The following is a 13,471-nucleotide window of genomic DNA, read 5'->3' on the forward strand; positions in this document are numbered from 1 at the left end:
GGATAGAGACGGAGGCTGGCCTCCGTGTCCCCTCAGCTGATTCAGGAGGCAGCCCTCACCTGGCAAAATGCAAGGAGGGAGAAGAAAAGGGAGGGAGGTGCATTGCTGCCTGGGCAGGGATACTGCCTGCGCCAAAGTCCTCCCTGAGGGCCACATCAGGTGTGCGTGGCCATGCCACCAAGGGGGACTAGGGTAAAGGGGGAGGGGCATAGTGGGGGGAGGGTGCTGGTCACTCAGCTCCTTTCCAGGAATGAGATGGGCCTGGGCATGGGGACCTGGGATGTGGTTTCCCAGGAGAGAGACTTGTGAATAAAATGGTAACAGAAAAAGAATTACCCAGAACCTCTAAGGCAACTCTCCTGCAGGCACTGGGGTGACAGGGCCAGCCTAAAAAGGCCAGTGGGAGGCAGATAGACCTGCGTGCAAGTTCCATTCAAGAACCAGGAGATGCCCGACCAGTGTGTGGCTCAATGGTTGAGCATTGACCCATGAACCATTGCGGGCAGGAGGCAACCGATCAATGATTCTCATCATTGATGTTTCTATCTCTCCTTCTCCCTTCCTCTCTGAAATCAATTTAAAACCCATATCTAAAAATGTCTTTAAAAGAACCAGGAGGGTCCCAGCCCATGGGACCCTCCTTTCCCATCCCCAGGCCCTGCCCGCCCTTCTGGGTAGTGGCCCCTTAAGGCACTAGCCTGCAGCTACATGCTAAACCGCTCCCGCTTCCTCTTGCCTGGGGCCCTTGTTCCGGAACCCCACAGCTCCACAAGGCCTCTCACTAATTACGGAGCATCCTGCCAAACCCATCAGCCCAGTCTATTTCCTCACCCTAACACCCCTGAGTCTCAGTCACACTTCCCTCCCGCGCTGCTGAGCTCAGGTGAACGCTGCTTCCAGAGGAGGCTGGGCACCCCATGCCCTCACTGGGCAGGGGCAGCTGGGCCGGTGCCGAAACAAAGCAGAGCCTTGAGCTGCACCCCTCCCCACTTACCAGTTCTAAGCCTCTTACCTTCATGGTGGGAGGTGCCGTGAGAGGAGGGGACAGCGACCGGTCCGGCAGGGGCACATCCGAGCTGTTGGCCAGCTCCTGCTTCCTGTGAGGAGGCCACAGAACACAGAAGAGGTGAGTGAGGGCCTGCCCGCACCGTCCACTCTCTCCTCCAAAGCGCTGGGCTTGGGCACACAGTCCAACACACACTGAGCAAACCAGAGTCGGGGGCATTTCCCGGCTGGGATGGAGTAAAGCCCACAGCAGGGCTGCTCCACGCGTGGTCCCTGCTCCAGCAGCAGGAACTTGCGAGAAATGCAAATTCTCAGGTGCACCCCAGACTCTCGGGTGACGGGGCCCAGGAATGTGCATTTAACCGTCTCTCCAGGTGGTTCTGACGCACGCTGAAGGCTGAGAGCCACCGGGCTAATGAGGTACAGGACTGGGGCTGGGTGGGAGAAGAAAGGGAGAGGGGTGAACATTTTCTATTCACCCTCTCTGTGGCCCCTCTGTCCCTCAACACACACACACACACACACACACACACACACACACACACACACCCCAGCCAGACAGCTGACCTTGGGAGGAAGGGGCTGCCTGCTGTGTGAGCTGCAGGTGAAACTTATTTTAGTCCCTGTGGGCTAGGACCACGGGGAGACGGCTAAACAGAGTTGTGTCGCCATGACAACATGATTGCGACAGGTTCCCTGCTCTCGCACACCCCCCACTTTCCATCTGGCCCTTCCAGTGACCAGGGAGTGCGAGTGCACAGTCTGATCACCAGGCAGAGTGTTTGCAGTAGGATACGGCTTCGGGACAGCGGTTACGCAACAGCCAGCTGGGCGGAGCCCGGGGGAGGCCCCGGACGTGGGACTCTGGCGTCCTGGACGTGCCCTAGTTATGTCCTGGGACGGGAGGGAAGGCAAGGATAACAGTACGAGGAGCCTCAAAAGATCAGGATGAACCAGCCAAGCCCCAACTTTGCAACTGTTTCCTTCTCCAGAGCCCCAGCCTGAAGCTGCTGAGTCAGCCCAACACCTGGCCCCCCTTAAACGCCCCAGGGACACCCCCTGCCAACTCGAGAGAATGTTTCTGAACTTCTTTCCAGCGCACGTACTGCCAAAGGGGGTCACAGCTCCAACCCCAACCTCCTGCACGAGAGAAGCCCACCCTGCAGAGCCCAGCCCTCTGCCCGGAGCACACCCTTGTCCTGGGGCCCAGTCACCACCCTGTCCCGGCTCCTCTCAGCCAGACAGGCCCAGACTAAAAGAAGCCAGGCCAGGTGCCCCGGGCCCTGTCCACCCTGACACAACGCCTGCCTGCCCCGAAGCCTGTCCTCCAGGAAGCGCGATAAGGAGGCTGCGTGCACATCTGGCTGGGAGAGGCTCCTGTGACCCCTTAACCTCAACCTGCCGACTCGCCCTCTGCTCCTCCATCTGCCTTCCTCCTCCTTTCTTTGGTTTTTTTTTTTTTTTTTTTTTTTTAAATATATTTTTATTGATTTTTTACAGAGAGGAAGGGAGAGAGATAGATAGTTAGAAACATCGATGGGAGAGAAACATCGACCAGCCGCCTCCTGCACATCTCCCACGGGGGATGTGCCCGCAACCCAAGTACATGCCCTTGACCGGAATCGAACCCGGGACCTTTCAGTCCGCAGGCCGACGCTCTATCCACTGAGCCAAACCGGTTTTGGCTTCTTTGGTTTTTTTAAAATATATTTTTATTGATTTCAGAGAGGAAGGGAGAGGGAGAGAGAGAGATCGAAACATCAATGATGACTGAGAATCATTGAGCAGCTGCCTCCTGCATGCACCCTTCTGGGGATGGAGCCCGCAACCCGGGCATATGCCCTGACCGGGAATCAAACCATGATCTCCTGGTTCATAGGTCAACGCTCAACCACTGAACCACGAGGCCCGGCTTTCCTCCTCCTTTCTTCTTGGACGTTGGCCTCACTCTGATGGCTGGAGAAGGGGTCTCCTCCCTCCTGATGCAGACTATAGCTAGCTCAAGAACCAGCAGGGCCAACACTCAGCACACGTACACACACACACACACACACACACACACGAATGAACGCAGCTTCTTCTAGCTCTCAGCCAGAACCACCAACCTTCCCTTCCACCGTGGGATCCAGCCTGGCTGCTCCGGCCCTCACCTGCCTGTGGTCCACCCAGGCCCACCCCTCCTGCCACTCTGCCCTCTCCCAAGCAGCCACGGTCCCTCCTCTATGGGCTGCCCCCCCTGAGAGCCACGGTGGGGAAAGGGAAGGGAGGAAGAATGATCAAGGATAAGGAGCACCACCCTCAGGTCCCCTGAGGTGAGGACAGAGGAAGGCAGCTCCCCTTGGGGGCTGGGAGCCTAGTAGGGAAAAGCATGCAGGGAGGGGAGGGGAGGCAAGCCTCCCCTTCCTCCCCCCAGAAACTATAGGACAGCTGGGGGTTAGCTGAGGACCTCTGGCCTGCTCCCCTGGAGATGGCTTGTGAGCCAACCTGACCAATAGCTGCCCTGGCTCTCCAAAAACACACACTCTAGGGGAGGGCAATACTGGCAGGTTTTGACACCGGTGGCCAAGGGACGCTCATGTACATGGTTCCCTCCATAAGGCACAAGATGTCCACTCCCATGAGGCCAGAGCAGATGCTCCCTGCATCCCAGACAAAGGGCCCCCGTACCAAACCCTCCCTGGACTGAGCCCCTCTCCCCAGCGCCAGCCTGTTCGCCCCGGATGCTGGAATAACCTCCAGGGAGCGATGAGGACTCTCAAGTGGGAGCTCAGGGTGTCTCCCACCAGAAGGATTTCCCGAGCGATGCCTGGAGCCTGGCCCTGCTGACACTTGACTTTGGACTTCTAGCCTCCAGAACGAAGGCAATAAATGTCTGTTATTTCAAGCCCCCCCCCCACCCCACCCCCACCCCCCACCACCCCCGCTGATTTGTGCTACTTGGTTACGCAGCCCTAGGAAACAAAACACTGCCCAAGTCCCAGGCTCTAGCCTTGGCTTTGTAACTAGAGGACCCAAAACAAGGAGGATGGAATCCCGGCTTCAGCCTCGCACCCCTGCTGTGGTCAGCTGGGCCCCACCTTGTCCTGCCCCGGCCTTCACAACCAATGACATTCGAGTGCCAGCCACCCTCCCAAGGACAGCCAGCCCGCCCGGTTACTGGCTGGCACTGAGATAAGAACTACAGTGCTCGATGCAGTTCCAGCCCTTTCTCAGGCAAACGTCACACATGAGTAGGTGAGAGTGACACGGGTCTATCAAGGGGTGACCTTGAATCTGATCTAATTTTTATAAGTGAAGAGTAAATTATTAGCAGAGGTGGGACCCTCGCTACTCTCTGTAACATCTTTCTAGTAGCCCACAGTGATCTTGACCTGTATCATAGCAGTGAGACTGGAAACTTCAACCAAGACAGCCAAATGCCCACCTGCGGCTCTAAGGACTCAGGGTCCAGGACCCCCACAGGGACGCACAGGAGGGGCTGCTGATGGGAGTGGAGGGGGGGGAGGAGGGCAGAGAGAAGGCCGAGGAGGAGAGGAAGGGCATTCACTCAGCTAAGAGCAGGTGGTAAGAGCAGGCGTGAATGGACAGGACAGGAGCCCTCCTCCCGCCTAAGGGGGTCTAGGGCACTGCCCACTCAGCATGCCTCCCTCCTGGAGCCACATGGCACTGAGCTCCTGTACTCAGCGTTCCTTCCCCAGAGCCAGGGCGATCCTGGGAGGGCTCAGGGAGGCCAGGAGAGGTGCTCACTGGATTTAGCCAAATGAGGTTCTAGCCACCTTTGGCCAAATGCAAATCTCAGGAGGAAATGATCAAAGAGCCTGGGGGGGAAGCTGAAAAACCAAAGGACAATTCATCCAGATGGGGCTGTTTGTAGGGAACTGGGCAGGCCCCGGGGGGGCGGGGGGAGGACCCCACTTTCAGCACCCAGGCATCCAGGGTCCTCACCTCCAGCCTCCGCTGGCTCTGCCTCAGACCACTTGAGATCCTTGCAGCCATCATCCCTCACACATTTCTATGAAAATGCCCTACACTACGAATCAAGAGATTCCTGGGTTCAAGTCCGGCTCTTCTTGCTACCCCACTGTGTGACCTTGGTTAAATCACCTCACCTCTCTGTGTCCCTGTTCCTTCATCTGCAGATGGGGGTGACAATGGTCTAAGGAATTGAAAGTGATGGCTATGAAATGAAAAATAAAGTCCTATATAAATGCAGACCATTATTATAATCACCATCTTTATTGTTATCATGACTCATAAAATGGTGATCCGGTCTCCTCGTAGAGAGAGAGAATCAAGGGTCCAGGACTGTTTAAATGTCTTTGAAAACATTTCTGGCATCTCAACTAAGCACCAATTCTAGCCCCAGGGATCTCCTCTCGGATCATAACCGTCGGTTAATAATTAACAGGGAAAATGCCCACCTACCTCCGGACGGCTGTGGGCCAGGTTTAAGCCCGCCCTCCCCTTGTGGGCATCTGCGTCTCCCCCCACGCCAGCCTCCCGCCAGCCACCACGCTGGGCTCTGCGTTCTCTCGCTTTCCAAACAGCCAGGCTAGAGACATGGAGACAGCTGGCCACTGCAAAGAGCTTCAGGGAAAACCAAACCCAGAGGAATGGAAAACATCACTCACAACAGCCCAAAGGCAGAATAACCCCAGTGCCCATTAACCAACGGGTGGGTAAACAAAGTGTGGTCTTTCCCCACGAGGGAATATTACTCAGCCATGAAAAGGAGAGAAGCAGTGAGACATGCCACAACTCGGACAACCTCGAACACGGAACGCTTACGTGAAAGAAGCCAGACACAAGAGACCACATATTGTATGATTCCATTTACATGAAATGCCCAGAACAGGCAAATCCGGCGACAGAAGGTAGTCGGTGGCTGCAGAGCTGTGGGAGGAGGGAATAGGCAGTGACCCCTCATGGGCCTGGGGGTATAGAGTGAGGTGATAAAATGTCCTGGAACTACACAGTGGTGATGGTTGTGCAATGTTGTGAATATACTGAAAACCGCTGAATTATCCACCTTAAAAGGGTAAATTTTATTACATGTAAGTTGTATATCAATTTTTTAAAAATATATTTTATTGATTTTTTACAGAGAGGAAGGGAGAGGGATAGAGAGTTAGAAACACTGATGAGAGAGAAACATCGATGAGAGAGAAACATCGATCAGCTGCCTCCTGCACACTCCCCACTGAGGATGTGCCCGAAACCAAGGTACATGCCCTTGACTGGAATTGAACCTGGGACCCTTGAGTCCGCAGGCCGATGCTCTATCCACTGAGCCAAACTGGTTAGGGCTATATATCCATTTTTTAAAGGAAGGAGAGAGAAGGGGCTGACTGAGCTCCACTGCTGTCATCCTGCTGTTTAACTTCTTCTCCGGCTGCCTGTGGTGCCCACGGGGCCAGGCTGTGTGCAAGTTCTTGCTTTACGGCGATGCCTGAGATGCTGAGCAGCGTTTCCTTACTACCCCCCGCTGTTGAAAGCAACATCTTATGTGTGAACTGCAGCTCAATAAAATGAAGGAAGGAAGGATGGAAAGAAGGAAAGAATGAAAAGAGGGAAAAGAGTGCTCCCAGAACTCTTAAGTGCGTACAGCAGAGTCATCCCCTGGGAGAGACTTTTGGAGTTCTCATCCTGATACACTAAGGTTGCGGGTTCAATCCCCAGTCAGGGCACATACAAAAATCAACCAATGAATCAAGGAATGCAGAAATAAGTGCAACAGCAAATTGATGTCTGTCTGTGTGTGTGTGTGTGTGTGTGTGTGTGTGTGTAAAAATCAATAAATAAAATTTTTAAAAGAAATAAAATAGCATTAACACAATATAAAAAAATAAAGAACTTCAAGAGAAATCATCATATGAAACGGGCACAATTGGTAGAGAAAGGAAATCAGAGGCCAGGATGATGACAAGCTGGACCCTCAGAGTCTTAGCAAAAACCCCAGCTTTCCCCTCTGCAGAATGGGCACACTAACTCACAACTCCTATGAACTTCCAACTTTCCTGCACAGGACTCAGAAAAGTGTGCTCAGCTTCTCCATGTGACGAGTCTTAGACAGTTTTCGTGATGACTGGGAACTATGTGCTCACTGGGCGAGCTGGGCCAGGGGGATGGCTGCGTGGACCGGGCTAGGTGGGGGCTGAGGGCCCATGCCCACCTTGCTGCCTTTAGAGACACAAGGCCCAGTGGCACAATCACGGAGCCCGCATTCTACCAGCCAGCAGTGCTGCGGCATCCCCACGGGTGGGAAACATTCCAGAAGTTCCATCCATGTGTGCAGGACACCCTGGCAGCAGGCTGGAGCAGAGGGCCAGGCTCGGGCCTCGAGGGAGGCTGGTGGGCAGTATGTGCAATGGATCAAAAGCGCTGGCTTTACGGTCCAACAGGCTTGGGTTAGAATTCCAGCGCCACCCCTGTGACCCTGATCAGCCACGTCACCTCTCTGCCCCTCAGCCTCCTCATCTGTAAAATACCAGCACCCGACCAGGCGGTGTGATCAGGCCTGTAACCCGCTCAGCACAGGGCCTGGTCCTCAGCAAAAACACAGGCCTGGTCGCCACTGTTACTGTTGCCAAGGCTGCTGTCAAGTGAGCTGGAAGGAGTGGGCCTGACGGAGGGGCCAAGGCACAATGCCAGCCAGAGGGTGGAGGGGAGGCAGGGACAGCTTCTAATCTGGGGAACACAGATGCCCACATACTTTGGACACAGCCTGGGAGGCAGGGACAGGGGAGCACAGCCATTGTGTGGGGGCCACCAGGTCCTGCACATACACAAACCCCAATGGAGACCCAGGGGTGAAGACGTGAGTGTCCACCCCGTGGGGGCCCATGTGGACGGGGAGAGAAACACGAGCCCAGCAGAGCTGGCAGAGGGGTGGAGGGAGGAGAGGGGTAACGGCATTCGGGAATGAGGCTCCAGCAGGTGGAGGGAGAGCCCCCGATGCCCCTGGGAGACCCCCTGGGAGACCCCGGTGGGGAGGAGCAGGTGTTGCTCACCTGTCAGCACCTGGCACCCTGGACTTTGGAGTCACAGCCTATCCCCGTGCATATTCAAAGTGGATCCTGGAGCACCACCTAGAGCAGTGATGGCGAACCTATGACACGCGTGTCAGAGGTGACACACGAACTCATTTTCTTGGTTGATTTTTCTTTGTTAAATGGCATTTAAATATATAAAATAAAAATCAAAATATAAGTCTTCTTTTTACTATGGTTGCAAATATCAAAAAATTTCTATATGTGACACGGCACCAGAGTTAAGTTAGGGTTTTTCAAAATGCTGACACGCCGAGCTCAAAAGGTTCGCCATCACTGGGCTAGACCTTTGATAATTCAGAACTCCCCAGGGGATGCAAAACAGCAACCTTCCCCCACCATGTGCACACCCAACCCCAGAGCTCATGGACACAGAGACCAGCAGCCCGGGACAAACACTATAAACCATCAACAGCCCAATCACAAAGACAAGAACACTGAGGCTGGAGAGGCGGGCAAGCTGCACAGATCCCAGGCCACCTCAGCAGGATGTGCGGGAAGAGAGTAGTCACATACCAGAAAGCACCGCTGGTTTCTACACGAAGCCTGCGCGCCAGGGCGCTGTGTGAGGGGAGGGAAGGGGCAGGGGCCCAAGGGCTCTAGGTGCCCAGTAAGGAGTGGACTGACGGCAGAGGCCAGGGCTGCAAAGGAGGTGTGCCAGGTGTGACTGATCACCCCAGGCCATGGCCTGGCCATCAAGCTGTGGCTGCATGAGGGACCAAGGGAGGCTCAGGAAGAAGTGAAAACTAGCACACAGTCCTGAAGGTTTAACACGTCCTAGGTACTGTTTGAAGTGATCCCCATATCCTATCTCATTTAATACTCACCACAACCTTTACGACAAGTATCATTCATCCCACTTTACAGATGGGGAATCTGAGACTCCGAGAGTTAAGTTACTTGCCCAGGTTCCCACCAATGGAGAGCAGCAGAGCAAAGCTTGGACCAGGCAGTCTGGCCCACAGTCCCCAGTGTAAACCTCTGTGCCCACTGCGGTGGGGAAGAGCAGGAGCCCACTGAGCGGGCGCCCCACCACACCTGCCCAGAGTGGGGCGCATGCTGCCCCACTGGCAGCCGAGGTGATCTGGGGTGGTCTTGATTGTCATAGTTATTGATCTTCTACAGTGACCTTCCATCTGTGACAAGGCCACTCTGATTTTCCTTTTATGGTAGTGACACTGCCTTCGAAACCTAGTTTATGCATGGTTTTACACTGAGCCAGTTAAAGGAAACGAGTAAGTAACTAGCACAGGTGGCACACAGACATGATGGAAACAGTGAGGGTGGTTTGCTGATGGCTGAAATTTGGGAACCAGGCACTAAGCAATCTGACTGTATCTGTGGGCAAAGGGGAGCTGCAGGTTCCGGAGGCAGGGCCTGGCTGACCTGCAGGGCTTTGCTGGAGGGCTCCATGGCAGCAGAGAGGCGGACAGAGGGACAGGAAGGGGAGGAGACGGAGGGAGGAATGAACGGGAGGGGCTCCCCTGTGCTTATGGCCATGGAAATGAAACAAGAGGGTCAGATCCATAAGGCATCTCAGAGGCAAAATGAAGAGCACTTGGTGACTGCGGGTAAAGGAGGAAGAGAGCGCTAAACACGTGAAAAGACTTCTGAAAACTGAATGATCAATGCTTCAACCATGACACGGACCAAGGAGAATTGGGTTTGCAAGAGGCAGCTGATAACTCATTCGTTCTGGTCACACTGCATGGCCCCTGGGACACCCAGTGAGATCCGAGAAGAACTGAAGCCGAAAGAGACAGGTGTGAGGAGAACAAAGGTGGAGGCTGAGGCCATGGGAGGAGAGGCTGGGGGGGGCGGGGGAGGGGGGCAGGTAGGGCTGAAAAGGCCGAAAGGAACAGAAGTGCTCAGTGGGGACTGGAAAGGAGAAGTGAGAGAGGGAGGACCCCGCCCGGATGGAGTGGAGTGGGGAAGCTGAGGGAAGGGCGAGTGCCTAGGAGTCGTGGCAGGCGAGTCACCCCGCTGCACAAGAGGCTCCATTTCCCCGGCACTGAGGACATCGCCAACTACGTGCACGTCTCATCCAGCCCTTTACGCAGCGCATCCCCTGGAAACTGCCGCGTGAGCAGCTTCCGACACGGGGTCAGCGGTTCTGCTTGGCACGGCCTGGCCTCCGTTGAGGGAGCTACGTCATGGTCAGAGCAAAGGCGGCCAGCTCACAAGGTCACGGCCTCAGGCAGTTTCAGAATCAAACTCGCAAAACCATGGAGTCAAAAAGCACAGAATAGCGGCATCTTCCCGGCCTGCTAGTATTTCTTGACCTGGATGGCAAGTGTACGGGTGCTTATTTTATGATTTGGCTTGGGTGTATGACACGTATCACAATAAAAAATAATTTTAAGTAGTTCTCCCTCACTTCCCTAGGAGCGATATATATAATTATGCATATGAATATGGATATAGAGACAGAGATAGAAATAGATATAGTCTTAAGCCTGTTGAGACTTCCATAATGAACATATCAAATTGACCACATGCATTGCATTTATTATGCTTCTCTGAAGCCCCTTTGAAATAATAGTGGGGTTTTTTTTGTTTATTTCTTAAAGTGTGAACTGACAAAAGCAAATGTAGTGGAAAAAAATTCAGCCTACAAGAGATCACAGGCATCTGGAAGACAGACCAGGATGGATGACCTGGGGGAACCCACCCCCCAACCTATCCCTCCTTCACCAGCCAGATGACCTCTCCAACCCTCAGCACCATGAGAAACTGAATGATCTGTCAGAAAAGACCACACCTGGGTTCCTCCAATGGAAAGGCAACTTGCTACCCAACTATCACCCCGCATGGAAGCCCCCAGGGGGCACACCAGCCCAAGCACACCGAGTCCCCAATCCACTTTCTAGTGCCTTGTTCTTGGGTACAGAGAGATGACTAAGGATGGCCAGACATCCAGAGGAACCTGAAGAAAACAGACAATGTAAGGAACCAATGGAAACGTTAAAAATACTATAAATTAAAACCTTCAGAGAGAAAACATTTTGTATCCATGACATGAAGAGAGAGTACTATAAAAATGGAATGATCAGGAAAGAGAGAGACCTTAGAAAACAAAAAAATGATTGAAAGACTAAGTTGAGGAAGTCTCCCAAAAAGTAAAACAAAAAACAAAGATATGGAAAATGAAACAGAGAAGATAAAAACATCAGAGGATACAATATCTAACCAATAAAGGTTCTAGAAAGACATTATGAAGTACAGATGAGCCATCCATTGCCAAGGCAACCAATAAAATGGGTGTTGTTTCACCATAATCGGAGCAAATTATCAGAGAATCAGTACAAGAACATTTCCCAGAACTAAAAGACTTGAGTCTGGGTCCACCAAGTACCCAGCACATGAATAACAAAAGATATATTCCAAATATTGTCAGGAAGTTTCAGAACACCTGGGTAAATGAAAAATCCTCAACAACTCCAGAGAGAAAATATAAATACACGCCATATGCAAAGAAATATAAAGCATCAGATCATTAGGCTTTTCAACAGCAACTCTAGAACCTAGTAGGCAATAATGTAATACCTTCAAAATTCTGAAAGAAAATTGCTTTCAACCTAACATTTTATACCCAGGCAAACTATCAACCAAGTGTGAGAGGAGAAGAGACTATATGGAGTACACAAGAGCTCAGAAATTTTTACTCCCTGCACCTTTTCTTGCATTCAGAAGCAACAGCCCAGTAAAGGAGAACGAGCTCTGAAAGTGAGATCTCCTGATGGAAAGAATGGAATTGAGAGGATATCTAATGGGTGCAAGCTTTGGGCAGAAAAAAAATTAAGGAATTACGGTAGAAAAAATAGAAAAACATAGGTACATAGAAAACTATGCTAATAGGGAGAACATGAGTTAATCATTAACTCAGGGGGTAGAGGGGGGAAGGTTAAACAAAAAAGAAAACCTAATTATAGCACCCTCTTTGGCTCAACAATAAACAATAGATAGTCATCCTATATAAAAGGCTAATATGCAAACAGACCAAACAACAAAACAACCAAACAACCGGTCACTATGACATGCACTGACAACCAGGGGGTGTGCAAAGAGCATGGGAGGCATCGGCAGCAGGCAGCAGAGCAAGGAACACGGTGGGCGTCGGTCAGGGCAGGATGGTGGAGCAGGTGAGGAGGGACACCAGACCAAGGCAGGGCGTCGGTCGCTGTCATCAGGGTGGTTACTGCCTCTGCTGGTTAGTGAAAATTCTTTGTTCCCGCATGCCGCAGTCCCACCTGGCACTTGCACCTGCTGCCAGCGCCGGCCTCACTCACACCAGCTGCCGGTGCTGGAGCTGCCGCTCACACCTGCTGCCGGCACCCAGCGCCAACCCCAATCGCTCCTCGCCATCAGTGGGTGCGAGCAGTGGCTGCCAGCCCTGATCACCCCTCAGGCTTCTCCACCTCCCCTGCTCCTGAGGGGCAATAGGGGAGCAGCCACTGCTCGCACCCACTGCTGGTGCCAGCCCCAATTGCCCCACGACATCAGTAGATGCAAGCAGGGCCAGAGCCATCAGCGCATGGGAGCAGCGGTGGCGGAAGGGCTGCTGGCAGACAAAGGACGGGGGCCGAAGGGAAGAGGGGGGGCATGCTGGGAGGGGCCAGGCAGGGGGGAGGAGTATGGGCCAAGACCTGCCTCTGTGCCCACGGCAGCCTCGCGGCCCACAATTCCTTTCAAGGTGCACGAATTCGTGCACTGGGCCCCTAGTAATAAATAAACATCAACTATTGAATGGAACCAAAAAAAATGGTGCTCCTGAAAAAAAGACACACAGCTTACAAAGTGGTCCCAGGTCTTGGCTGACTTCCTAGGGGAGAAGTGCCCCTTCACAGTGCCCAGCACAGCGGTGTGTGAAACCTTCTGTGCTAAGAAACCACCCAACAGCACTGGTTGTCACCCTATCACAGAGCAGACCAGTCGCCCAGCTAAGCCATGTCCCCACACTATTCCTAAGCCTCTTAAGTCTTAACTCTTCTGAATAAGTTATTACTCTGTCACCAGATTAGTGATTTTCATCATTAGTTCAAACTAAATGACAGTCTCTGTAGGCTCAGAGCATAGCATATCAGGGCAAATATGTCTGATCTATTCAATTAATAATGTCTGGTCTATTCAATTAATAATGCCCTTCCCTATCTGTTTCACTCATTGGAAAGACAAATACTTGGAGCTACCTTCCAGACAGGGCACGGGGCCCATCCTCATTCTTGCATCTTTGGGAGATAACTGTCCAGAGCACAGGGTTCCACCTGTGACCAAGCAACTAAGCGTAGCTGACTCGGCCCCCAAGAACCAGGACTGCAATCTCATCTCACCAACAACATGCTCTAACCCAGCCTACAGAGCCCAGTGCAGATGAACCAAACCCAGCGTCGTTAAACCTCTTGCCTCCTCCCCACACT

General features: G+C 52.9%; 1 protein-coding gene across 7 annotated transcripts in view; it reads right to left on the minus strand.

Annotated features, from left to right (window-relative positions):
• RAP1GAP2 (RAP1 GTPase activating protein 2) overlaps window positions 1-13,471 on the minus strand; it is a 197,691-nt gene that overhangs the window by 96,800 nt on the left and 87,420 nt on the right. For 6 of the 7 annotated variants that reach the window (XR_011468465.1, XM_070394805.1, XM_070394803.1 and 3 more), the window contains one exon: window positions 1,013-1,097. Coding sequence is in view for 6 of the 7 variants with exons in the window: in XM_070394805.1 (XP_070250906.1) it covers window positions 1,013-1,097 (85 nt within the window). In the remaining variant the exon portion in view is untranslated. Of the gene's footprint in view, window positions 1-1,012; window positions 1,098-1,572; window positions 1,594-13,471 lie in introns of those variants that run through there. The other variant, XM_070394809.1, reaches the window with a different exon arrangement.

Source organism: Myotis yumanensis, unplaced genomic scaffold (assembly GCF_028538775.1).
Source record: "Myotis yumanensis isolate MYYU_CA2020_CCGP unplaced genomic scaffold, mMyoYum1.0.hap1 SCAF_16, whole genome shotgun sequence".
Lineage (NCBI taxonomy): Eukaryota > Metazoa > Chordata > Mammalia > Chiroptera > Vespertilionidae > Myotis > Myotis yumanensis.